Raw genomic sequence first — 25,691 nt, 5'->3', positions numbered from 1 at the left:
TGTTAACTATTAATAAATCCAAAAGTTGTTAAAATACCTATCAGAAAAGAAATCGCAAGAGGGGATTAAATCATCCATTGATTGTTCTTCAAAACTCCCACTGATCAAAGTCCAGTTCATACAGCAAGTCCCAAACAGGTCATCTGTGACACAGTTGAATGACAGAATGAAAGGAAGAACACAAGATCATAATTAATGGATTTCTCATCTAATAGTTATTTTAACAACTTTTACTGAGAAGAGTTAATCCTCAAGGCTGGGTATAACACTGCTGGCAGGATATATCTGACAGAAAATGCAATGGGACACCAATCTGTGCTCCCTTAAAAACCTGATCCTCTGGAGGTTACATCCTTTCCAACCCAAAGGATTTATTCTAATGATAAAGGTTTAGGCCACACATTTAAGGAGGTAATGGGTAGATAATTTGGGAACCACCTCCAATATCCCCCACTGGTAAATATACCCTTTGTAAAGAATAAAACCGAGACTTGGGGGTTAGGCCACGTTAAGTTCCAACTGAGGCTCCTTCCCATGTTCAATACAAGAACCTGGCGAAGTTATTTAAAATCTTTGAGCCTCAGCTGACCTTCTGGGAGAAGAGAATCTGCTTCCCAAAGTTGTAAGGATAAAATTAAATGAGATTAATTTACAGGAAGTTTAGTATAGTACCCAACATTTTAGGCACTAAAATTACTAGTCCCCCATCCCTTCAGTCCTTTTTTCCTAATAATCCCAAGGGGGGAAAAAAAAAACATTACAAATCATTCTCCTTAGTTATCATTTAAAATCCTAAATTATAAGGTACCCAGGTGGCTCAGTTGGTTTTTGAAAGGCTGCCTTCAGCTAAGATCATGATCCCAGGGTCCTGGGATTGAGTCCTGCATCAGGCTCTCTGCTCAGTAAGGGAGGCTGCTTCTCCCTCTCCCTCTGCCACTACCCCGCTTGTGCTCTCTCAAGCTCTAATAAATAAATAAATAAATAAAATCTTTAAAAAAATAAAATAAAATTCTAAATTATACTTCTTTCCACAGAACCCAAAAGCAGCTACTAATTATTTCTCAATTCATTTAAAATTCTTGATCTTTCTTTCTATATCACTGATATTTGCCTAACTGAATATTCACTATCCCATAGAACTGTCAATTTCTATTTTCCCCAAACTGACCTACCATCAACTCTCTTCATTATATTTGGTTCATTTCTGAGCTTGAACTCAGTATTCCTGATAGAAATGCCTTTTTCACTTTCTTTCATCTAAATTAGACAATTTGGGGACCCCTGGGTGGCTCAGCAGCTGAGTGCATCTGCCTTCAGCTCAGGGCGTGATCCTGGAGACCTGGATCGAGTCCAACATCGGGTTCTCTGCATGGAGCCTGCTTCTCCCTCTGCCTATGTCTCTGCCTCTCTCTTTCTGTATCTCGCATGAATAAGTACATAAAATCTCTTTTAAAATTTCTTAAATAATAAATAAATCAGACAATCTTTTATTTAAACTTATTTAACTTCCACATTCTCTTGAAGCCCTTTTAAGGAAACCCAGATACATTAGAGCAATCTGCTGCCTCTAAATTATTTGAATGTTTTATTTTTCCATTTCAAGTCAAAACATCCTCAATATCCTTAAAATAAAACAACAAATGTTTACTAGGTACCTAATACAAGCAAAGGATAGCAAGATCTTTCTGTGAGGAATACAAGGAAACACAAAGACTAGTATTAGACCAAAGACTTTGTAACTGCAGCTGTTTATCAAGTGCTGGTTTGTGGGCCGCTGAAGTTCCCAAGGACACAGCTGTCAAGTACACTTCTAAATTAGAAATAAGTAATAAGGGTACCATAAATCCTGGTGCTTTCTGGAGAAAAGAAGGGAACGTAAGGAAAAGACTGCTCAGACCACATGAAGCTTTTCCAGACAGGATTTGACCAGTCCTGCTCCCTTCCTAAGATATCAGAATGGAGTAGACAGGGGATGATGCAGACACCACAGCACGCAAAAGCTCCCAGGTAAGTCCAACAACATCTCACACTTTTAGATTCAATGGCCTATTTACTAAATTATTTAAACATGACATACTATCTTTATTCATTTACAAATCTTTAAAATAAGTCTGAAATTTATTTTACTATTCAAAGTAAAACCTCTAAGAATTGAATTTTAAAATTCCAGTAGTGTGCATTTCAGAACTCCGTCACTGCTGAGAAGTTTGGGCACAGTGAAATAAATGAAATGCATTTGCGATTATCACTTTATCTGTTGCTATAAAATAAAACCATTTCCTAAGAGTCAAAAATAAAATTACCTGTAGCATTAAGACTACTGTTTTCACCACATTCCACTGTGATTTTCTGCCATCCACAATCACGGTAAATCCTCTAGCCTTACACTTTTCACTGAAACAAACAAACGAAAAATTACAAAGTATTAAAACAGGCTTCATATTTTATTCTTTATAATCCTAAATAAAGCCTATAGTTTAATCATATATGGAGCAGCATTAATTTCATTTGGTTTTGTTTACACTGTCATTAATAAAATTCTTCAGGGTATCCTTTGTTTTTTACAAGCAATTTGATTTTTCTCATTTTAGGAAATACTGACAATTTACAAACTCATTTGGCAAGAAAATTATTCTAAAAGTACAGAAAGTCAATGTCTTAAAAAGAGAAGAAATCAAAACAACATTCTCAAGTGCCTTTCAATTTCTTCATTTGTAAAATGAGTCCCCAGGGAAGAAGGTAACTAATGACTGCCAAGTGCATACAAACTTCTGGCCTCTCCTTCCTGCCAGAAGTAGGTTTGTGAAGTGATCATTTCAAACAGGTAGAAAATAGAGTAAGTTATTAGCAAACCATTGGAAATGGATTTCTTGCCATTCTTTTGAGCAAATTTAATGAGATGAAGTAGTATTTGGTCTAACAGTAATTCAAAATTTGAATACACCATGTCTGAATGTCTGAATGCACCCCTCCTCCTTCTCCTTTGCCCTCTCAGATACCTGACCAGCAGAATATCATCCTGAGTGTTGGAGTGGGTTACTGCTACATATCACATTCAGTTATTCAAGTATTAACTAAACACTTCCTAGAAGCCTACTCTAGTAATATTCAACTATGCAAAAACAAACAAAACAAAACAAAAAAAACCTCCATGCAAAAGACCAAACTACATAGCTGCTTTATTTATTTATGAAATGGATTTTTTTAAAGATTTTATTTATTTATTTATTTATTTATTCATGAGAGACAGAGAGAGAGGCATAGACCAGGTCCCACGTTGACCTATATGTCAATGTGGGACCCTGGAGTCCTGATCCCGGGACTCTAGGGTCACACCGTGGGCCAAAGTCAGGTGCTCGACTGCTAAACCACTCAGAAATCCCATACAGTGAATTCAATGCAAGGATCTCAACTGCTCTCTCTCCAATACAGCAGAAGAAACTGCAGTTTCACTTAGCAGAGCAAGGATTTGGTAGTGAAACCTCTCCACACTCAAAGTTCTATCAATTGTATACATTATAGGAAAGGTAATCAGCAAATCCTTTCCTAAGATTTAAATCCAACTAATCTTGCCTTACTTCCTCCAAATATTCACATTAGCCTCAAGAGGGTTCTTGGAGAAGTGATGTCGAATTCTATCAAGCAACAATGAGGTTCCAAGTTTGAGGATGGTACTGCTAAAGATTTATAAGAACAGGGGCCTCAGTAGGCAGGGACAGAAGCTGAGCTTCCAAAGAAACAGGGAACTGTTCAAAAGATGAAGCAAACTGAAAGATATGTCCATACAAAAAACTTGCACACAACTGTTCACAGCAGCATAATTCCTAATAGCCAAAAGTAGAAACAACTGAAATTTCCATCACTGACAAAGAGAAAAACAAAATATGGTAATCTATGTAATGGAATATTATTCACTGTAAAAATGAATCAAGTACTGGGGCATCTGAGTGGCTCAGTCAGCTAGGCGTCTGCCTTCGGCTCAGGTCATGATCTCAGGGTCCTGGGATCGAACAGCTGGAAGGGCTCCTTGCTCAGTGGGGAGCCTGCTTCTCCCTTTCCCTCTGCCCCTCCTCCATGCTCATGTGCTCTCTCTCTCTCTCAAATAAATAAAATCTTAAAAAAAAAATTAGGAATGAAGTACTGATAACATGCTACAACATGGATAAACCTTGAAAACATTATGCTCAGTGAAAGAAGCCAGACAAAAAAGTATACATTTTGTATGATTACATTTATATGAAATATCCAGAATCAACAAATACACAAAGACAGAAAGCAGATTAGTAGCTGCTAAGAGCTAGGAGGACAAGAGAATGGGGAGTGACTACTAATGGGTACAGCATCTCCTTTTGGGCCAATGGATGAAACTGTGTAATGGTCACACGGCCTTATGAATATACTGAAAACCACTAAATTGTACACTTTAAAAGGTTGATGTTTAAGGTATGTGAATTATAACTCAATAAAAAAAAATGCTGAAATACTCCATTTTGGGATTTTGCATTTTAAAATAAAGGATTCATTAAGTAATCTTTGTCAGGGGGATTTGAGGCAATACAATGATCACTGTAGATGAGCAAGAGAATACAAAGTCTTGCTTGGAGAAGCAAATCTGACACCAAATTGCTAGTTGTAGGATCAGGTAATGAGGAACTTCTGGAGTTCCCTGCCAACAAGATTTCTAAGGAAGACCACTATAACTCAGGTAGGATACAAGACCAAAAGAGAGCAACCTATGTAAGGTAGCTGACTATTCCACTCAGGGTCTCTACCAATGCCTTACGGCAATTTGCAGGAGGTGGAAATGAGGCACCCAGAGTTGTCCAGTAGAAGGTCTTCCCTCATTGGTACTATAGTCAAGAGAACACCGGTTACACAACCATTTTGTTAAAGAAGTTTTACACTAATAACATATTTTTGGTTCAAAGCACACTCTAAATTAATCTGTATATTAAAACAAAAAAGTTAATGAAGCTTACAAATACCATCTGCAGTAATGTTAGTGGCATAATGTATTCTAAATTTATCTTTTAGGGTACTTAAAAACACCCTTAATCATAATTTTCTCACATTTTACTCAAGTAATGAAAATACACAACTGAAAGATACTATTTGAAAACTGCAAAACCAAGTGATCTTTCAACTACATGAAAGGATTGTTCTTTTTTTAAAAAAAAAAATATTTTATTTATTTATTCATCAGAGACAGAGAGAGGCAAGGCAGAGTGATAGGCGGAGGGAGAAGCAGGCTCCCCGCAGGGAACTGGATGTAGAAATCGACCCCAGGACCCCAGGATCATGACCTGAGCCCAAGGTAGACGCTCAACCACTGAGCCATCTATGTGCCCACTGGTCTTTTTTCACTTCATTCCTACAAGTGGAGTGATAGTTTCAAGTATTTTTTAACATACTTAATTTAGAAGCATGCTCTGTCCTTTATAAAAGGGTATGTTAGAGGAGTTGCAGTACTAATATTAATAAACTCCTATATTGCTTTTAATATTTATAATTACATCAAAAAACAATACAAAAATCTATTAGATTCAATATCCTTGTTCACCTCCATTAGAGCCTTTCAGGGGTGAGGTGGCTTGAGTTAAGAGGAGAGGCTCCTTAACAAACCCACTCACTTTGATTAGAAACAGACTGTCAATGTATTTCTTGGGTTCAGTACACGATAGCTCTTCAATAATTTCTTTGATTACAACTAAGGATTCCTTCTCTTCTACTCACAGAGCTCTGCTTACACTTACATTATGGCAACTAATCTCACTTATGCTTTCATTGTAATTACTTGTCTACAATTTATCATCTTTAGATAACATGCTTCCAGAAAGTAACGATATTATCTTACTGATATTCTGGCAGCTTTTAGCACAGTGCTTTAAATACAGATGGCCTTGACAAACTGTAAGACTCTTAATCACAGGAAACAAACTGAGGGTCGCTGGAGGGGAAGGGGTGGGGAGATGGTGTACTTGGGTGAAGGACATTAAGGAGGGCACACGATGTAATGAGCACTGACTTCTACCTGTGGAACCAGTAATACATTATATGTTAATTAACTGAACTTAAATAAAATTTTCAAAATAAACAAATAAATAAATAAATAAAAATTCAGGCACCTGGGTGGCTGTGTTGGTTAAGCATGTGCCTTCAGCTCAGGGCTCAGGTCATAATCCCAGAGTCCTGGAATTAAACCCCATTCTGGGTTCCTGCTCAGCATGGAGCCTACTTCTCCCTCTCTCTCTGCCTTCTGCTAATGCTCTCTTGCTCACTCTCCATCTCACATAAATAAAATCTTTATAAATAAATAAATAAATAAATAAATAAATAAATAAATAACCATCTTTAAACATATCATGATTAAACTCCTGAAGTGTCAGAAACAGCAAGGGCTGTAAATCTGGATAACAGGAGAATCTGGGAAGGATCTTCATAAAGGAGCTAATAAAACTTAATGTAAAAGGTCAGATACAGAGCATAATGAATATGAGCAAAGGCACCACATATTAATTTGAGGAAGTTTCTTAATTTCTCTGCCCTTTTTCATCTATGAAATAGAAATAATAATACTATCTTACCATTATTCTGAAAACTGAGTTAATACAAGTACTTAAAACTAAGTGCCTTGCACAATAACTGTCAAAGAAATATTAACTAAGAAGGTAGGTCAAACCATACAAGGTCTTGGCATAGCAGTTAAGAAGGCTGAAAGACTGCCCTTGAGAGCAAAGACTTAGTCTTTCCTGCCTTCGCAATACATGATATACAATGTCTGCAGTGGTATCAGCAAAATAAATGGCTACTGAATTGAATTCACTGTGCAGTAAGAAAGAGGAGGTCATAGAAAACTGGGAAAGATAAAACTGTTGTTTCAATGAAATTAATCTTGTTTTGGTGTGGAAAGTGGAGGGAAGGGGACAGAGAAGTTAGCTTGGCTACTGTACTAGTCCAGCAGGCATCCACTGATGTGTACTTAAGCAGGTGAAAAGGAAAGAGCAAGGACAGAAAAATAAAAACTACATGGCAAAGAAAACAAATACTGGCTTAGCAGTCATTTTTTAAAACAGCACATTATAAATTTTCAATATGTTATATGACTGAGATGATTATTAAAAAAAATACTCATCAAGAACATAAAACATGTTCAAGGGTGCCAGGGTGGCTCAGTCAGTTAAGTGTCCAACTCTTCATTTCAGCTCAAAAAAATAAAGAGAAAGGATTCCAAACAAAACACTAAAGAAAGCCATCAAATCACTAAAGAGCAAGTGAAGAAAGGAACAGAGAAGGACTACATAAACAATCAGAAAACAACAAAATGGCAGTAAGTACACACCTATCAATAATTACTCTAAATATGAATTGATTAAATGCTCCAATCAAAAGACAGTAGGTGACTGAATGGATTTAAAAACAAAAAACAAACAAAAAAAAGCCTGCCTACAAAAGATTCACTTCCGACCTAGACACAGACTGAAAGTGAAGGGACAGAAAAAGATATTCCACACAGAAGGAAGCAAAAAAGAAAAACAAAAGCTGAGCAGCAATACTTATATCAGACAAATAGACTTTAAAAGAACAACTGTAGCAAGAGACAAACACTGGGCATTACATAATGATAAAAGGATCCATCCAACAAGAGAACATAACAATTGTTAATATCCAGGCACCCAACATAAGAGCACCTAAATACATATAACAAATTTTAACAGACATAAAGGGAGAAAGTGACAGCTATAGAATAACAGTAAGGGACTTTAACACCTCACTTACATCAGTGGACAGGTTATCTGAACAGAATAGCAATAAGGAAACAATGGCTCTGAATGACTCATTAGGCTAGATGGACCTAAAAAACATAAAAATATATAGAGAACAATCCATTCAAAAACAGCAGAATACACATTCTTTTCAAATGCACATGGAACATTCTCCAGGATGGATCACATTAGGTCACAAAACAAGTCTCAATAAATTTAAGAAGACTAACACATAAAGCATCTTTTCCTATCACAACAGTATGAAACTCAAAATCAATTATAAGAAAACAACTAGAAAAAATACAAACATAAAGAACCCAAATATGCTACTAAACAACCAATGCGTCAAAGAAATTGGAGGAAATTAAAAAATACATGAATACAAATAAAAACAAAAACACAACACTACAAAATCTCTGGGATGCAACAAAAGCAGTTCTAAATGGGAAGTTTTTAATGATACAAACCTACCTCAAATAAACATAAAAATCTCAAAGAAACAATCTAGACTTACCCTAAAGGAACTAGAAAAAGAATAACAAACAAAATCCAATGTTGGAAGAAAGGAAATGATAAAGATAAGGATGGGAATAAAATGAGCCAAAAAAAAAAATTAGAAAAGGTCAAAGAAACCAAGAGCTGATTCTTTAAAAAGATATACAAAACTGATAAACCTTTAGCCAGACTAATAAAAAAAAAAAAAGAACTCAAATAAATAAAATCAGAAAGGACAGAAGAGGACAACTGACACTACAGAAATATGAAGAATTATGATGATGCTATAAAAAAATTATATGCCAACAAATTAAACAACCTAGATGAAACAGATCAGCTCCTAGAAACATTATCTTCTAAAACTGCATCAGGAAGAAACAAAAAATTTGAACAGATTGATTGTAGTAACAAAATTGAATTAATAATCAAAAAACTCCCAAACAAAAGTCCAGGATAAGATGGCTTCACAGGTAAATTCTACCAAACATTTAAGGAAAAAGATGAATCAATACCTATTCTTATCAAACTATTTTAAAAGATAAAAGAAGGAGGAAATTTTCCAAATTCATTCTATAAGGCCATTATTAGCCTGACACCAAAACCAGATAAATACAGAAAAAAAAAATACAGGCCAACATACTTGAAGAACATGGATACAAAATTCCTCAATAAGATATTTGAGCAAAGCATATTTAATAATACATTAAAAGGATCATTCACCACAATCAAGTGAGATTTATTACAATGAAAGGATGGTTTGATATTTGTAAATCAATGTGATATGTGACATTAACAAGAGAAAGGATAAAAAAACCAAAAACCAAAAAAAAAAGTTTTTGCATGCAAAGGAAACCATCAACAAAACAAAATGGAAACCTACTAAATAGAAGAGGACATTTGCAAATGATATATCAAGTAAGGGGCTAATATCCAAGATCTATAAAGAACTTCTAAAACTCAATACCAAAAAAAAGTAGTATGATTTAAAAAATGGGCAGAAGACCTGAATAGATTTTTTCCAAAGAAGACATTCAGATAGTTAACACACACATAAAAAGTTGCTCAGTATCACTAGTACTCAGAGAAAGCAAATCAAAACCATAAGGAGATACCACCCCACACCAGTAAAAATGATCTGTATCAAAAAGAGAAGAAATAATAAGTGCTGGCAAGATGTGGAGAAAAGAGAACCCTCATACTCTATTGGTAAGAACATAAATTGATACCACGACTGTAGAAAACAGTATGGAGATTCCTCAAAAAATTAAAAGTAAAAAAATAAATAAATAAATAAAAGTAGAAATACCACACAGTGCTATAATTCTACTATGGGATATTTTACCCAAAGAAAACAAAAACACTAATTCAAAAAGATATATGCACTCCTATGTTTATTGCAATATTATATACAAGAGCCAAGATATGGAAACAATCCACTTGTCCACTGATAGATGAACTGATAAAGAGGATGTGGAATGTGTGTATGTATGTACACATAACATACATACATACATACCATGGACTATTACTTAGTCAAAAAAAGAACAAAAATCTTGCCATTTGCAATTGCATGGATGGAAGACATTCCATGAACAACATGGAAAGTTTAGTATGCTAAGTAAAATAACTCAAAGAATGGTGAGATGACAAACACCATTAGATTAACTTATATGGTGACAAACACCATTAGATTAACTTATATGTGGAATAAAAAAAATGAACAAACAGCAACAACGAAACAAACTATTAAATAAAGAGAACAAACTGGTGGTTGCCAGAAACAATGTGAGTGGGACAATGGGCAAAATAGATGAAGGAGATTAAGAGGTACATAGTTCCAGTTATAAAAGAAATAAGTCATAGATATGAAAAGTACAGCATAAGGAATATAGTCAGTAATATTGTAATAACGTTGTGTGGCAACCACATTTATCATAGTGAGCACTGCGTATAAGATTTCCAAATTATTATGTTGTAAACCTGAAACTAATATAACATTATATGTCAATTATACTTAAAAAAATACTGACAGTTAAAAAACTAGTTATGGAATTCAAATAATTTCACCATTTTAAAGAATTATAGAACCATACACAGCTGTTCTCTTTCCCTTCATAATGCATTTTAGATCATTTCTATCACTGTGTTGCTAAGTCTGGCTCATTCCTTCAATATGGATACAATGAACAGCTGAAATCTCCAAATCATTTTTATTGGCACTGCGGACATGGAGATAAATAAAAAATGATTCTGCATTCAAGGACCTCACAATCTAATAACAAACTGTAATTTAACCATAAACTGCTATGACACCAAGCAGACATAAATATGAAAAACAATCCAAAAGGACTCTTCACAGGACACCTGGGTGGCTGTAATCCAGGCGCAGGTCGTAATCCAGGGGCCCTGGGATCGAGTCCGCATCGGGCTCCCTGCATGGAGCCTGCTTCTCCCTCTGCCTATGTCTCTGCCTCTCTCTGTCTCTCATGAATAAATGAATAAAATCTTTTAAAAATAAAAATTAAAAAAATAAAAATATAAGGGCTTCTCAGAAAAGTACTAATGAAAAAACAAAGTTAAGAAATGTGTTTTGCCACATGTTTTTAAAATGTTTTTAAAAAGCAGGTAGTCTCAGTAACTTATAAGCACATCACTATCACAGTAATAGTACTGAAACAAATCTCATTTGCTGCACTGAATGTGGATACACTTCTGATTTAGAATTGTAAAATACGTAATAAAATGTTATGAGATTAATGACCTACTTGTGTGGTTCTGTTTATTGCTAGTCTCAGTATTTACTTTTTCAATGAAAAGATTTGTAGATTAACTTATAGATTTGTCTTTAGTTCCATTAGGGACTCTCCTAATTATGGACTCACCAGTTTCTGATCCTATTGTTCATGTCTAAAATATATAGTAACAGCTAAGAAAACAAAAGATAAACTCCACTTACCTCTCCTAAAATTTAACACTCAGGCTGGCCCAAACTTGTCATTTTATTACTCTATATCAAAACCTATGGTTGACCCTTTATAGAAAATGAGGCAGTAATGGTTAGGCTTGAACTCCACACAGAACTGACAAGAGTCGCCTGAACTTGAACTTAGTATTCAGGTCAGGCTACAAGTATCCTAACCTCCTCTTTTCTCCTAAGCCCTCTAAATCAAAGATCTGAAACAAAAGCAAGGTTAGAGGCAACTGTGTGAAAAAGAATCAGGAAATGCCTCCATCCTCAATTGTGCTGGGTTACCCTGCACAATTTAAAAAAGGTATGTATATTTCATACCTTGTCTCTCCTCATTAAAAATAAGCATGAGGTATAGATAAGAAACTGAATAGTTTTTTTATTTTTATGTAACTTTTTAAAACCTATTATTATATTCAAAATGTTAATATGTTTAATGCAAAAAGAGACCGCTTTGGGGCATGGCCTGTAAGGAAGAGGCCAGACAAGTGCACTGCTGAGCTATCCTGGAATAGTCACAGTGTAGGGGGGTCAAACTTTAAAAGCAGAAGACAGGGAGACACAGCAGATCACACAAAAAACGAAGACGTAATACTAAAAAGGACACCTTTCTAGACACATGCTAAGCATAATCTGACACAGCAAACTTAAAAACAGCTCTGAGATGGAAAGAGGGAAGGATAATGAATACATACATGATCAAGTCCAATTGTAAATGATGGAGACTTGTAAATGATGGGCATAATGGTGTTTACTGTACAAAAACTTTTGTATATTTGAAATTTTTTATAATAAAATGCTGGAGGGATTATAATTTAAAAGCAGTTTTGGGGATATGGGTGGCTCAGTCAGTTCAGCATCCAACTCTTGATTTCAGTTCAGGTCATGATCTCAGAGCCCCATGTTGAGCTCTATGCTGGGTGTGGGGACTGCTTAAGATTCGTTCTCTCCCCGCATCCCTCCTCCCACTAAAAACTTAAATTAATTTAAATTAAATCAAAATAATATAAATGCAGTTTTGAACTGCAGATGTTCTGAAGGAGAAAAATCAGTTTTAAAGATTACATCTAATAAATTGATCTCCAAAGTTGCAATGAAGAGCTCAGAATACACTCTAGCTCTCTAATGAAATGGCAAGTACTGATACAGAGCTGCCAACTATGTTTTCAAACACCAAAGTTATAGGAGGCTCTCCCAGAAAAGTGGAAGGTTAACAATTTAGTTTTCACAAATATTTGAGGACTAAAGCCTAGCAAAATAATTTTCAAAAATAAAGTATCCAGGTATCTATATTTTGCCTTGCTAAAATAAGTTCTTTCACACGGCTTCAATTCATATCTTCTCTACTAGCTGGAAGGTATGTATGGATATGCAGAAGCTGATTCATAATTTACACTGGAATAGCATTAAGGAAAAGAGAGAGAAATGTCAATAGTGTAGGCTATTTTGTCTTCCACTGTACTTGCTACTCACATACCCAGAGTGAACAGAAAGAAGAGATGAGTGAAACTGCTGGTCCCTTAGCCTGCCTCAGTTACCCAGTGCTTCTTACCATAGGAGCATTCTGCTGGGCTGAGCATGATTCTAGTATATAAAAGAATGCATTTATTTTAAGATTTTATTCATTTATTTGAGAGAGAGTACACACGAGAGAGAGAGAACATTTGAGTGAGGGGGAGGGGCAGTAGGAGGGAGAGTAGCAGACTTCCTGCTGAGCAGGGAGCCCAACGTGGTGTTGGATCCCAGCATCTCCGGATCATGACCTGAGCCAAAGGCAGACACTTAACCAACTGAGCCACCCAGGTGCCCCACAAGCATTTTTTTTTTTTAATCACAAACTTAAATGATAAGCTGTGTCTTCCAGAACTCAGCTTCAGTGACATGTTCCTCCAGTGTCACCAGAGGAAAACATAGCATGTTCATAAAACACTTTGTAAATCTCTAATCCTTGCTTAGGAATTTTTCATGGATAATACGGACTACCAGTAATTTGTACATTACATTCCTTCAGAACCTCACTTCACCTAAGAATGCATACTTTTTCAGAATTTGTTAGCTGTATGTCTAGCTAGTATTATTTACCCACAAATAAGTTTGTTACCTAATGGTGAATAATACAATCCTCTGCATTCGGTGCAGAGGATTAGGAAGATTATTCAATAGTAACACACTGTGAGGTCTGCTAACTTTCCTTTCCAGAAAGTAAAAAAAAAAGAAAAAAAATTGAAAATTGAAAATTTTCACTTGAAGACTTATTTCCCCAATACAGAAAAAATAATCAGCAAAGGAATCATTAAATTACAGACCAATGTTAGAACTAAGTATGATTAAAGTCAGTTGTTCTAAAATATAGTTTTAACCCTGTACTCTGCAAGGTGGTTTAAGATGAAACAATCTCTTATGTCAATAAAGCAAATACAGGAAGAATACAAAGCATTGTTTGTTCTGATTAAAATGTTTAAAATTCATTATCTGGTGTTTAAGAGCATTATATAAGAGAGTTTTGCTCCTTTGCCACCTTTATAGTTTACAAACAAACAAATCTGCCCTCATTCTTTATTGCAATGGCTTATAAATCTAACTGCAAATTAAGAATTATCTGGGCAGCTTAAAGGATTATAAAGGATATTTTTTAAAAGACTTTTATTCAAAAAAAAAAAGACTTTTATTCATTTATTTGAGAGAGAGAGAGAGAGAGAGAACACATGCATATGCACATGGAGAGGGAGAAAAGAGAATCCCAAGCAGACTCCACATTGAGCACGGAGCCCAATGCAGGGCTCGATCCCAGGACCCCAATATCATGACCCAAACCAAAATCAAGTGTCAGATGATTAACCAACTAAGCCCCAGGAGCCCCAAACATTTTTTTTTAAGATTTTATTTTTAAGTAATCTCTACACCCAATGTGGGTGGGGCTCAAACTCACATCACAACCCTAAGATCATGAGTTAGATGCTCCACCAAATGAGCCAGCCAAGCACCCTATTGAAGGATTTTTTAAAATCCTTTAAGGGATAAGCAGACATCCCAAGAACAATTTGATCAGAAATCTCTGGAGAGCGTTAGAATTGTGAAAAAAAAAAATCTCCAGATGATTCTAATAAACTGTCAGACTTCAGTCTCTAAATATCACGTATAGAAGAGGAAATTAGGAGTTTGTTTTTGTTGTTGAAGTGATAGGTAGGCTTAAGCAACAAAAAGAAAGTTTGCTTTGCCTTCACCCAAGAAATACAAAAATTAAAAATCCAAAGATCTGAGATTAAAACATAAGCATTTGCATTTTTTAAAATAAAAATGTTTGAATTCCTAATAGCCTTCACTCTATTAAAATTTACAGATTTTTATCTATATATTGAAATAGCTATTTAAATAAAAGATGCATTTTATGAAATTCACTTCTCTCATGTTTTCTCAAGTTGCATGGCACACAAATGCTCAATCTTTGTGTTCCTTAAAAGTTGACACTGCATACATTTTGGAAACCTGTATCATATTATCCAATGCATTAAAAGCATACAATAGGGCAGCTTGGGTGGCTCAGCGGTTTAGCGCTGCCTTCGGCCCAGGGTGTGGTCCTGGAGACCTGGGATCAAGTTCCACGTCCGGCTCCCTGCATGGAGCCTGCTTCTCCCTCTGCCTGTGTCTCTGCCTCTCTCTCTCTCTGTGTCTCTCATGAATAAATAAATAAAATATTTTAAAAAATAAAAAAATAAAACAAATGCATACATTAATTCTTTTATCAGAAATAATTGATTCTAGTGTTTATCAGAAATAATTGATTCTAGTGTCTTTAATTATTATCTCACTAATAAAAGGAGGTGACATAGCAACATATACCTTAGTAACAGGAATCATTAATAAATGAATAACAACATATCAAGATTTTTAAAAAGACACCTTTAGAGTCACCTTGGAATGCTGAGTAGGTAGTCTAAGGTGACACTGAGCTCATCCATATTTGTCTGTTCCAGGCATAATGGAATTGTCAGAATGAGGCCACTTCGTCTGTCCTTTCCTCCTATTAAAAATAAAAGATATAAATACAACATATAATAGATACTAAAGCACTAAATAAATATGTTTGGGTCCAATGTTACTAAAACAAATAGTATTTAAGATATAAGTAAAAAAAAAACCTATCTAATAGCTGTTTATTTTATATATTGTAAATGTTTATAGTAGTATAGCAAAATCATACAAAATTTAGAAAAGAGAAAAAATTCATCAATGAAATTTTCACTTAAACGCAGCAACTATCATTTTAATTTTCTTCTATTCAGTCTGCTTCTTAACGTCATCAATTCATCAAGCACCTACTATATGCCTAGCACTATAAGCAGTAACGAGTAAGGTAAATTTCCAATCAACCCAGGAAGAAAAGCTTTATATCATAAGAAAACATGAGTATGAAATATGAGTTTATCTGCCAAATTGTGTTGTATAACATATATATAGTATTCCAAAAAAGGATTTAGAAAATGAGAAAATGATACAAACTGTGGTAAAGGTGAAAAGTTTTGTAGAAAAGTTATGACTTAAAAAAATGGGTAGAATTTACAAATCATGTTAGAGTATTAAAGTGTTCTGAGATGAGGAATGATTTGAGTGAACTCACAGATGTCAGACATGACTTCTGCGTTTATGAGGAAAGAAGGAGAAAGTCCTACCCAGCTGAGAAGAGCACATGCAACCTGGCTGTAGAAGCCTGAAAGCTAAGCAGTGGAACACACTCACATTTCATGGATGCTCAAGCCCTCTTCAATCTTCCATAAACATTAAAATCTAACTTTTCTACATACATATCTTCTTTGAAAGTTCCCCAGGTGACTTTGATACTAAAGTGCATTGTCGACCCAAATGACACTTATAGCAATTTTAAAAGCTTAAAAGCCAGCAAATACTAAATGTAAAAATTCTGTATGATCTCTAGAAATCTATCACTAAAAACTGAAAGTTGTAAAGTGAAAAAAACAATTCCTATGCGTGACATGAGGGCAATTCATGATGTAGCAACCAAAAATGGTCTTCTTTTAATTAGGTTAACCATATAAATTAATGATATTCAACCAGTCTGTTTAATCTGAATTAATGCAATTTCGAATGGTTCAACTTAATAGATAATCAATAGTGACTTCAACTACTCACGGTTTTTGTTCAGGTTTTTTTTTAATTGATTTTTTTAAATGATTTTGGTTTGAAAATTTTTTCTCTATTATTAAAAAATGTTAAAGTATTGGTTGAAATAATTAATAGTCAATAGAGAAAGTCAAGAGGGGTGGACTAAAGGAAGTTTCATCTGTTCCTCAAAAGTCGCTAACCTTTATGCCTGCATTAAACCAAATGTGCAAAAAGGTTCATATTTGAACTGTAGCATTCTGACCCACTGTGGAATTGTCTTCAGAGGACAGGTCTAACATTCAGGACTACACTTAACCTCATGTCCTCAGCTTTCACTAAGGAACAATAAAATAAATATTAAAGTAAACAAAAAAAATGGCAGAAGCCAAGAGGAAAAAGACTTTCAAGATAGATATGGCTGGGGCACCTGGGTGGCTCATCCAGTTAAGTGACGGACTCTTGGCTCTGGCTCAGGCCATGATCTGAGCCCCAAGACTGGCTCCATGCTCGGTAGGGAGTCTGCTCAAGGATTCTCTCTCTCCCTCTCTTTCTGTCCCTCTCCTTGCTTGCATGTGTGCTAACACACCTTCATCCTCTAACTTAACAAATAATTTTTAAGATTTTATTTATTCATGAGAGACACAGGGAGAGAGAAGCAGGCTCCATGCAGGTACACCAATGTGGGACTCACTCTCGGGACTCCAGGATCATGCCCTGGGCTGAAGGGAGGCACTCAACCACTGAGCCAACCAGGCGTCCCTAAATAAAATCTTTTTTTAAAAAAACTAGCTATGGCCAACGGGTGGAATGCTGCACAGATAAGTGTCATAAAGATGCAAAAATGTCACTGATAAAGATTATAGAAGAAGAAGAATATCTATTCGTCAAAGGCGTGGGCAAATAGGCATTTTCTTACACTGGTGTTAGAAACAGAAATTGAAACAATATTCTTAGAGGGTAATCTGACAAAACCTAACACAAATTTAAATGTAAATTCTCTTTAACAGTTTCACTTATGGGAATTTATACTGCTGAACTTCCATGAACGATAAATAAGTATGTGTCCTGTAACACCTTAACATCAGAAAAGAATGGAGAAAACAAAATTGTCAACTGGTAAGGAAATAAAGTTGTTTTTTGAAAAAGGAAATACGTTAAATAAGGAAACAAGAATACTAGTGGAATTCAATATCTTATTTTGTCCTTTATAATCTGCACTAGAAAAATATGCCAGTTTATAAAGAGATATAATATACCTTTTAAAAAGGACATTCATAGCCTAATGATCAAGACAATTCTGATAGATCTAAAAAAAGACCTAAAAAGCAAGGTAAAAAAAAGTTCAAGTAACCCTAAACAGGCAGGCCATAGTACCCATTCCAAAGCATGTGCAAATTTACTCAATGATCCTTAATTCCAGAAAATCGTTATCCCAAAGTACCATGCCCCTGCTCTTACACTAATAAAGTATCCTGCAGCTTCTCTTGATAAAGCTCATATATACTTTGGGTTAATAACCAGAGATACAGTCAAGCCTGTATAACCGAGTTCAACAATAAAAAATGAAAACCACATAACTGATATTTCCTAACTCCTGCAAGTGCATTGAAACCTTCTCACAGGAAGGTGGAAGACAATAACAACTAGGATGCAGGATATCATAAAAACTAACTCTATATTTCAAAAACAAGAATTTAGGTGCTGGTTAGTCAATTTTTCTTGGCCTGTATTATATCATCTTTATATATAAAGACATAACACCTATCTAATCAATTAGAAAATAAATACTGGCCTGCTAAGTGTCAACAGAGGTGGCTCACACAGCTATATATTCTGATTAAAAAGAGGTCTCAGAAATACCTCTGAAATGAAACCTTCAGAGAAAAAATGCATTTCTGTCAAACTTATCAAAGAAAAAAAGTCTAAAGAAATTTATACATCAAACACTTCCAATTTTAAGAAAAAAAACATACCTGAAAGGAACGCAAGTTTTTTCTTCAGAATGGGTAGTATTACTGAAGCCTCCATTTTACTCCAGTAAACTTCCTCACTCCTGAAAACAAAGAAAATTAAATGTCAACTACAATATAATAATTATTCTATGAAATACATACTTATGATAACATATGCCAGGGTGTCTCAATTTCAGATTACTGACATTTGAGTCAGATTATACTTCTTTGTAAAAATTGTTCTGTGCATTGTATTTAGCAGCATCCTGGCCTCTATTCATTAGAATACCAAGAGCACTCCCCCTTCCAGGCTGTGACAACCAAAATGTCTCCAGACATTGCCAAATACCCTCTGGTAGGCAAAATCACAGCCGGCTGAGAGTCACTGGCTTAACTGTTTTTGCTTGTAATTGTGTTTGTTTTGTTTTAAGTAGCTCCACGCCCAACATGGGGCTCTAACTCAGGAGGCTGAGATCAAGAAGCACAGGTCTACCACCTCAGCCAGCCAGGTGCCCCACTGGCTTAACTCTTCCAGGGCAGTAATCAGGCTAGAAGTGGCTGGTACAGAACATTAATTCAATAACTATTGGTGAATAAAGGAATCAATCAATTTCTCAAACAGGCAGTCTTTTCTCTATTGCTCTCCTTATTAATTACACAGCTTAATTCCAAATCTCTCTCTTGGTTTCACCATTAAATGGAGACCTCTAATCTCTCATATTTTTGCTTCTCCATAACATATGGTTTACACATCCTCACGTTTACCTCAAGATATTTCCTAATAGGCTGTTTCAATTTTTGTCCCCATTGTTAACTATCTCCATCTCTCCACATTCTGAATTTTTTTTAATTTCCAGGGAAAAATTTGATTAACCCAGTTGATCTCTTCCTACCAAGCTATAATCCACTGTTCTTGGTTTATTTTTCTAGTGTCCACTTGGCCTCAGCCAAGAATTATGGCTAAATACAAAATGGGACTATCCATATAGCAAGGCCCAAGCATAAGACCGTTTCCCTCAAAAGGGAGCTTTAACAGCACAGGCATCTGGAGGCATAGCCAGCCCAGTACACTATTAAAATGGATTTCAAGGAGAGAACATTTAAAACAAAACAAAAAAAAATTCATAGGTTCAATTATATTATCCACCTATACTTAGCTGCATGTCTGAGAGAGTATTCTCCACCACATTTCATCCTTCCTTTCCCTGTCCCACTTCACACCCATCATCACAATATAGTGATGGCTCCTTGCAATATCCCATGAATTTGCATTGTTAGTGAAGCCATAATCTTTTATTTAACAGCCTCCTTTAAAAAAATTGAGATACAGCTGACATATAACATTATATTAGTTTCAGGTGTACAATATGATTCACAATTTGCATATACTGTAAAGTGATCATCACACCAAGTCTAGTTAACATCCCATCCGTCACCATACATGGTTACAATTTTTTTCTTATGATGACAACTTTTAAGACTTACTCTCTTAGCAATTTCAAATATGCAACATAGTATTATAAACTACAGTCACCACAAAGCATACTCTCTTGAAAATAATTTTCAAGCAGAATAGAAAATGTGACTCCACATGAAAATAATTACTTATTCAGCAAATATTTGCCATGAAGTTATCCCATTTCAGATACTGTGTTATTAGCTTGAGCTAAAAACTCAAATCATAGCCCTGCCCTATGAAAAAAAAGAGTAATCTTTTAAGGGGGAAAAATGGGGGGGGGGGGAAGAGTACTCTTTTAAGGAAAAAAAACCCTCAAATACTGGGGGAAAAAAAAGATGTAGTCTTAATATTTGCCAAATAATGACTAATCAAACAAGATTACTTATAGAAATATATGATTTTATAGCTACCATGTATACAACTAAAAAAAAACCATTATTTCTACCTATCTACAAAGAAAAAAAGTTATAAAACTAAATATATTCTTATCAAGTTTTATTCTTAATATTTGTTTGCAATTTGTTCATTTTTGTTCTGCATCAGCCCCAGCTGACATACAACTGAAAGGTAAAATGATGGAAAAGCTCACATTACACTTTTTAAATCTAAAGCCAGTAGCAGTTCATATTTCCAGATCAGTATATCTTGACCTGATGAGTCAGTTATCAAGCTCTCAAAAATCAGATAGCTCAGATTCACATCTATGGTCCCTTCTCCCATGACCACCTTTCAGAGACTAGATTTGAAAACTTGATAATGCAGGGGTCAGAGCAAGTTGCCCCGAGATATGCCACCTTGCATTCAGATTATTTTGAGCTAAAAACAAAAACAATCAAGGCCCAAAAGACACAGTTAGAAACTCTGACTTTCCCTCTACCTGCCTAAAAGAACTCTGATCAACAGTGAGAGAGCTATCACTATAGGTAACCACATTATAGTATGAACTCAGGGCAGTAGACAGAGAGGAACTTAAGCAACCTTGATCTTTGATTAAAGTCCTCCTATATCCTAATGTCCCCACTGTATCTACAGGGCCCAACATTTGTTTATCAAACATTTACTGTTTTTCATCTTCCTGTGAATTGCTTTCCTACCCCCTTCTCCTAAGTTCAGTATAACATATATACCTCATTTTGCCTGGCTATTTTTAGAATCTCATATTTATGTGGATTCCCTATAGGCAATTAATTTGATTTCTCCTCTCAATTTATCTCATGTCAATTTAATTCTTAGACCAGCTAGATAAACCTTGAAAGGTAGAGAAAAATTTTTCCTCCCCAACAATAATTATGATAATAATGAAAATTTCCATTTACTAAGTATTTACTATAAGCCATGCATTGTTTTCAATGATTTGTATTAACTTATTTAATCCTCACTTACTTCTACAAAGTAAGTATCATTATTTTTCCTATTTTACAGAATTAACTGGGGCTTAGGTTAAATGTTGTCCAACGTCTAACAGCTAGTTAAGTTGGAAGTCAGGACTCATACTCAGGCAATGTATTCTAGTAGTGATATTCTCACATTACATTATAAATTTATAGGTAAAACAGCTCTGAAAATATCCAGTGACATCTGGCCAACTAAACAAGATGCAGCTATAGTCTATATACAAAATTAAAATATCTGGAGTGTGTGTGTATATATATATGTGCATATACCATATATTTATGATATATGATATATACATATGTGCTACTGCCTTGATTCATGCTAAGGCACCATAACTTGCCTACCATTGCTTCAACAATCATCAATGCAAATGGCAAGTGATATAAGAATTATTATAGGGATCCCTGGGTGGCTCAGCGGTTTAGCACCTGCCTTTGGACCAGGGCACGATCCTGGAGTCCCAGGATCAAGTCCCACATCAGGCTCCCGACATGGAGCCTGCTTCTCCCTCCTCCTGTGTCTCTGCCTCTCTCTCTCTCTCTATCATGGATAAATAAATAAATAAATCTTTTTTAAAAAAAGAATTATTATAAAAATAGTTTTAACCTCAGAGACCCTCTGTAAGCTGGAAACAAGAGAACTGCTACTCTAGGTGGTCAATGGGATGCTCCCACAAAGGAATTTCAACCCTGAAGGGATAATACAGATACAGGAACAACTTAGCCATAGAAACAGAACTGGCTTTCTAACCAGATTTTTCCTTTGGCATGAGCACAGACCAATTTCAACTGCCTTTGGTTCCTTCCTATTTTTTGAGTCTACTTCTCCATCCTTATCAATTTTGTGAGTTGTAATAACATCCTTCCAATAAATCCGTTTCCTACTTAAGTTAACTAGAATACCCTTCTCATTAGGCAACGGAGAAACTTGATTGGAATAGGAAGCAAAACTATAACTTAAGACGGTTTCTGCAATCATTTACTGCTGCTTTTTTAATCTCTTGCCATTTATACTGAATAAAATGTCCATCAACACTAAGGTTTAAGTCACTGTCACAATAAAATGCAATTAACTAGTACCCAAGAGAAAAAAGGAACATCTGGAATTCCTAAGATGCCATAAGGCATAGGAAATGATAACTGCAGCTAACCCTTAAAGTAATAGCTGTGTTATACCAGCTTTGCAAGTCAGGTTATTGATTTTATGCTGACAAGTGTCAAATCTTTCACCATTGTATTACTCTCCATATACTTAAAGTGAAAAAGGAAGATAGTCTCAGTCTCCAGTCTAGATTTACCTTGACACACTACAATATCCAAAAGCAATTTTATTTTTTGTCACTGTCACCTAAGAGATGGAGGCTTTATCCAAAATTTCCATTACCTTACAGAACCATCTCAGCATGACAAAATACTAGATTTTTTTTAAATCAAACAGCTTCTTTTCTTAAGAACATGTTGAAAGTGATGAAAAAGTAGCTAAAGAGGAATATAGGTTTTAGGGTGCGTAGGCCAATTCACATGACCTCATGGATAAAATGTGAAGTAGCCAAGAAATGAAAGCTGTGATTTTGGGGCACTTGGTTGGCTCAAGTATCTGACTCGGTTAAGTATCTGACTCTTGATTTTGGCTTAGATCATGACCTCAAGATCACGAAATCAAGCCCTGCATTGGGCTCCACTCTGGTTGGGAGTCTAAGATTCTCTCTCATGGCTAACAGACACACAAAAAATGCTCAACATCATTCAGCACCAAGGAAAAAAAAAATCAAAGAGATACTGCCTCATACCAGTCAGAATGACTAAAATTAACAAGTCAGGAAACAACAGATGTTGGCAAGCATGCAGAGCAAGGGGAACCCTCTTACACTGTTGGTGGGAATGCAAACTGATGTAGATACTCTGGAAAAGAATATGGAGGTTCCTTAAAAAGTTAAAAATAAGACTACATGGGCAGCCCGGTGACTCAGCGGTTTAGCACCGCCTTCAGCCCAGGGCTGGATCCTGGAGACCCAGGATCGAGTCCCAGGTCAGGCTCCCTGCATGGAGCCTGCTTCTTCCTCTGTGTCTCTGCCTCTCTCTCTCTATTTCTCTCTCTCTCTCTCTTTCTGTGTGTGTATCTCTCTCTGTGTGTCTCTCATGAATAAATAAAATCTTTAAAAAAAAAAAAAAAAAAAAAGACTACCTTAGACCCAACAGTTGCACTACTAGGTATTTATCCAAAGGATACAAACAAAGTGATTTCAAAGGGGCAGGATGTCTTTATAGCAGCAATGTCCATAATAGCCAAAATATGGAAAATAGTCCAGATGTCCACTGACATGTGAATGGATAAAGAAAACGTGGTGTGTGTGTGTGTGTGTGTGTACACACAATGGAATATTAATCATCAAAAAGAATGAAATCTTGCCATTTGCAATGACACGGATGGAAATAGAGGGTACTATGCTAAGTGAAATAAGTTAAAGAAAGACAAATACCATATGATTTCATTATATGTGGAATTTAAGAAACAAAACCAATGAACATAGGGGAAGGGAAGGAAGAATAAATACAGAGAGGGAAGTAAACCATAAGAGACTCTTAATCATAGAAACAAACAGAATTGCTGATAGGGAGGGGGAGGAAGGATGGGGTAACTGGGTGATGGGCATTAAGGAGGACACCTGATGAGGTGAGCACTGGGTGTTGAAAGCAGCTGATGAATCACTAAATTCTATGCCTAAAACTAATAATACAGTATATATTACCTAAATTCAATTTAAATTAAAAAAAAATCCTTAAAGAGATTTTTTCACTCCCTCTCCACCCACTTGCACTCTCTCTAAAAAACAAACTTTAAAAAATTAAAAAAAAACAACTCTATGAGGCCAGTGTTCCCTTATTCCCAAAACCAGACAAAGACCCCACCAAAAAGGAGAATTACATGCCAATATCCCTGATGAACATGGATTCCAAAATTCTCACCAAAATACTAGCCAACAGGATCCAACAGTACATTAAAAAGATTATTCACCATAACCAAGTGGGACTTACTCCTAGGCTGGAAAGATGGTTCAACATCCACAAATTAGTGTGATGCACCACATTAATAAAAGAAAAGACAAGAACCATATGATGCTCTCAATAGATGCTGAAAAGCATTTGACAAAATACAACATCCTTTCTGGATTAAAACTCTTCAAAGTGTAGGGATAGAGGGAACATACCTGAATATCATGAAAGCCTTATATGAAAAATCCACACCAAATATCATTCTCAATGGGGAAAAAATTGAGAACTTTTCACCTAAGGTCAGGAACATGGCAGGACATGCACTACCACCACAGCTGTTCAACACAGCACTAGAAGTCCTAGCCTCATCAATCAGACAACAAAAAGAAATAAAAGGCATCCAAATCGGCAAAGAAATCAAACTCACTCTGTGGATGACATGATGGAAAACTCAAAAGACTCCACCCCAAAACTGCTAGAACTCATACAGGAATTCAGCAAAGTGGTAGGATATAAAATCAATGCACAGAAATCAGTTGTATTTCTACACACTAACTTAAGAAGTCAATCCCACTTTCAACTGCAACCAAAACCATTAATAAAAACATAAAATACCTAGGAATAAACCTAACCAAAGAGGTAAAAGATCTATACCCAGAAAACTACAGAACACTCATGAAAGAAATTGAGGAAGACACAAAGAAATGGAAAAATGTTCCATGCTCATCGATTGGAAGAACAAATACTGTTAAAATGTCTATGCTACTTAGAGGAATCTATACATCCAATGCAGTCTCTATCAAAATACTATCAACTTATTCCACAGAGCTGGAATCCTAAAATTTGTATAGAGCCAGAAAAGACCTCAACTAGCCAAAAGAACGTTGAAAAAGAAAACCAAAGCTGTTGGCATCACAATTCCGGACTTCAGGCTCTATTACAAAGCTGTAATCATCAAGATAGTATGGTCCTGGCACAAAAACAGACACATAAATGGAACAGAACAGAGGACCCAAAAATGAACTTTCAACTCTATGGTCAACTAATCTGCAACAAAGCAGGAAAGAATATCCCAGGGGGGAAAAGTCTCTTCAACAAATGGTGTTGGGAAAATTGGGACAGCCACATGCAGAAGAAGGAAACTAGACCATTTAATTAACCATACACAAAAATAGACTCAAAATGGATAAAAGACCTAAATGTGAGACAGAAATCCATCAAAATCCTACAGAAGAACGCAAGCAGCAACCTCTTTAACCTCAACAGCAGCAACTTCTTGCTAGACATGTCTCCAAAGGCAGGAGAAACAAAGGCAACAATGAACTACTGGGGCTTCATCAAGATAAAAAGCTTTCACACAGCAGTCAATAAAACTGAAACACAACTAACAAAATGGGAGAAGATATTTGTAAATGATATATTAGATAAAGGGCTAGTATCCAAGACTATAAAGAACTTATCAAGCTCTGGGCACCAGGGTGGCTCAGTTAGTTGGGCATCTGCCTTTGGCTCAGCATGATCTCCAGGTCCTGGATCAAGCCCCAT

The 25,691-nt window shown here is 35.6% G+C and overlaps 1 protein-coding gene across 2 annotated transcripts in view; it reads right to left on the bottom strand.

The window, feature by feature from the left end:
• SESTD1 (SEC14 and spectrin domain containing 1) overlaps window positions 1-25,691 on the bottom strand; it is a 135,695-nt gene that overhangs the window by 68,177 nt on the left and 41,827 nt on the right. For both annotated transcript variants that reach the window (XM_072811089.1, XM_072811088.1), the window contains exons 2-4: window positions 18,321-18,400; window positions 15,139-15,247; window positions 2,304-2,394 (exon numbers count right to left, since the gene is read on the bottom strand). In XM_072811089.1, the coding sequence (XP_072667190.1) occupies window positions 2,304-2,394; window positions 15,139-15,247; window positions 18,321-18,375 (255 nt within the window). In that variant the 5' untranslated portion in view covers window positions 18,376-18,400. The remainder of the gene's footprint in view (window positions 1-2,303; window positions 2,395-15,138; window positions 15,248-18,320; window positions 18,401-25,691) is intronic.

Source organism: Canis lupus, chromosome 34, assembly GCF_048164855.1.
Source record: "Canis lupus baileyi chromosome 34, mCanLup2.hap1, whole genome shotgun sequence".
In the NCBI taxonomy this organism is placed as follows: Eukaryota; Metazoa; Chordata; class Mammalia; order Carnivora; family Canidae; genus Canis; species Canis lupus.
Note: the sequence above shows the minus strand (reverse complement) of the source record. Positions and strands in the feature narration are given on the sequence as shown.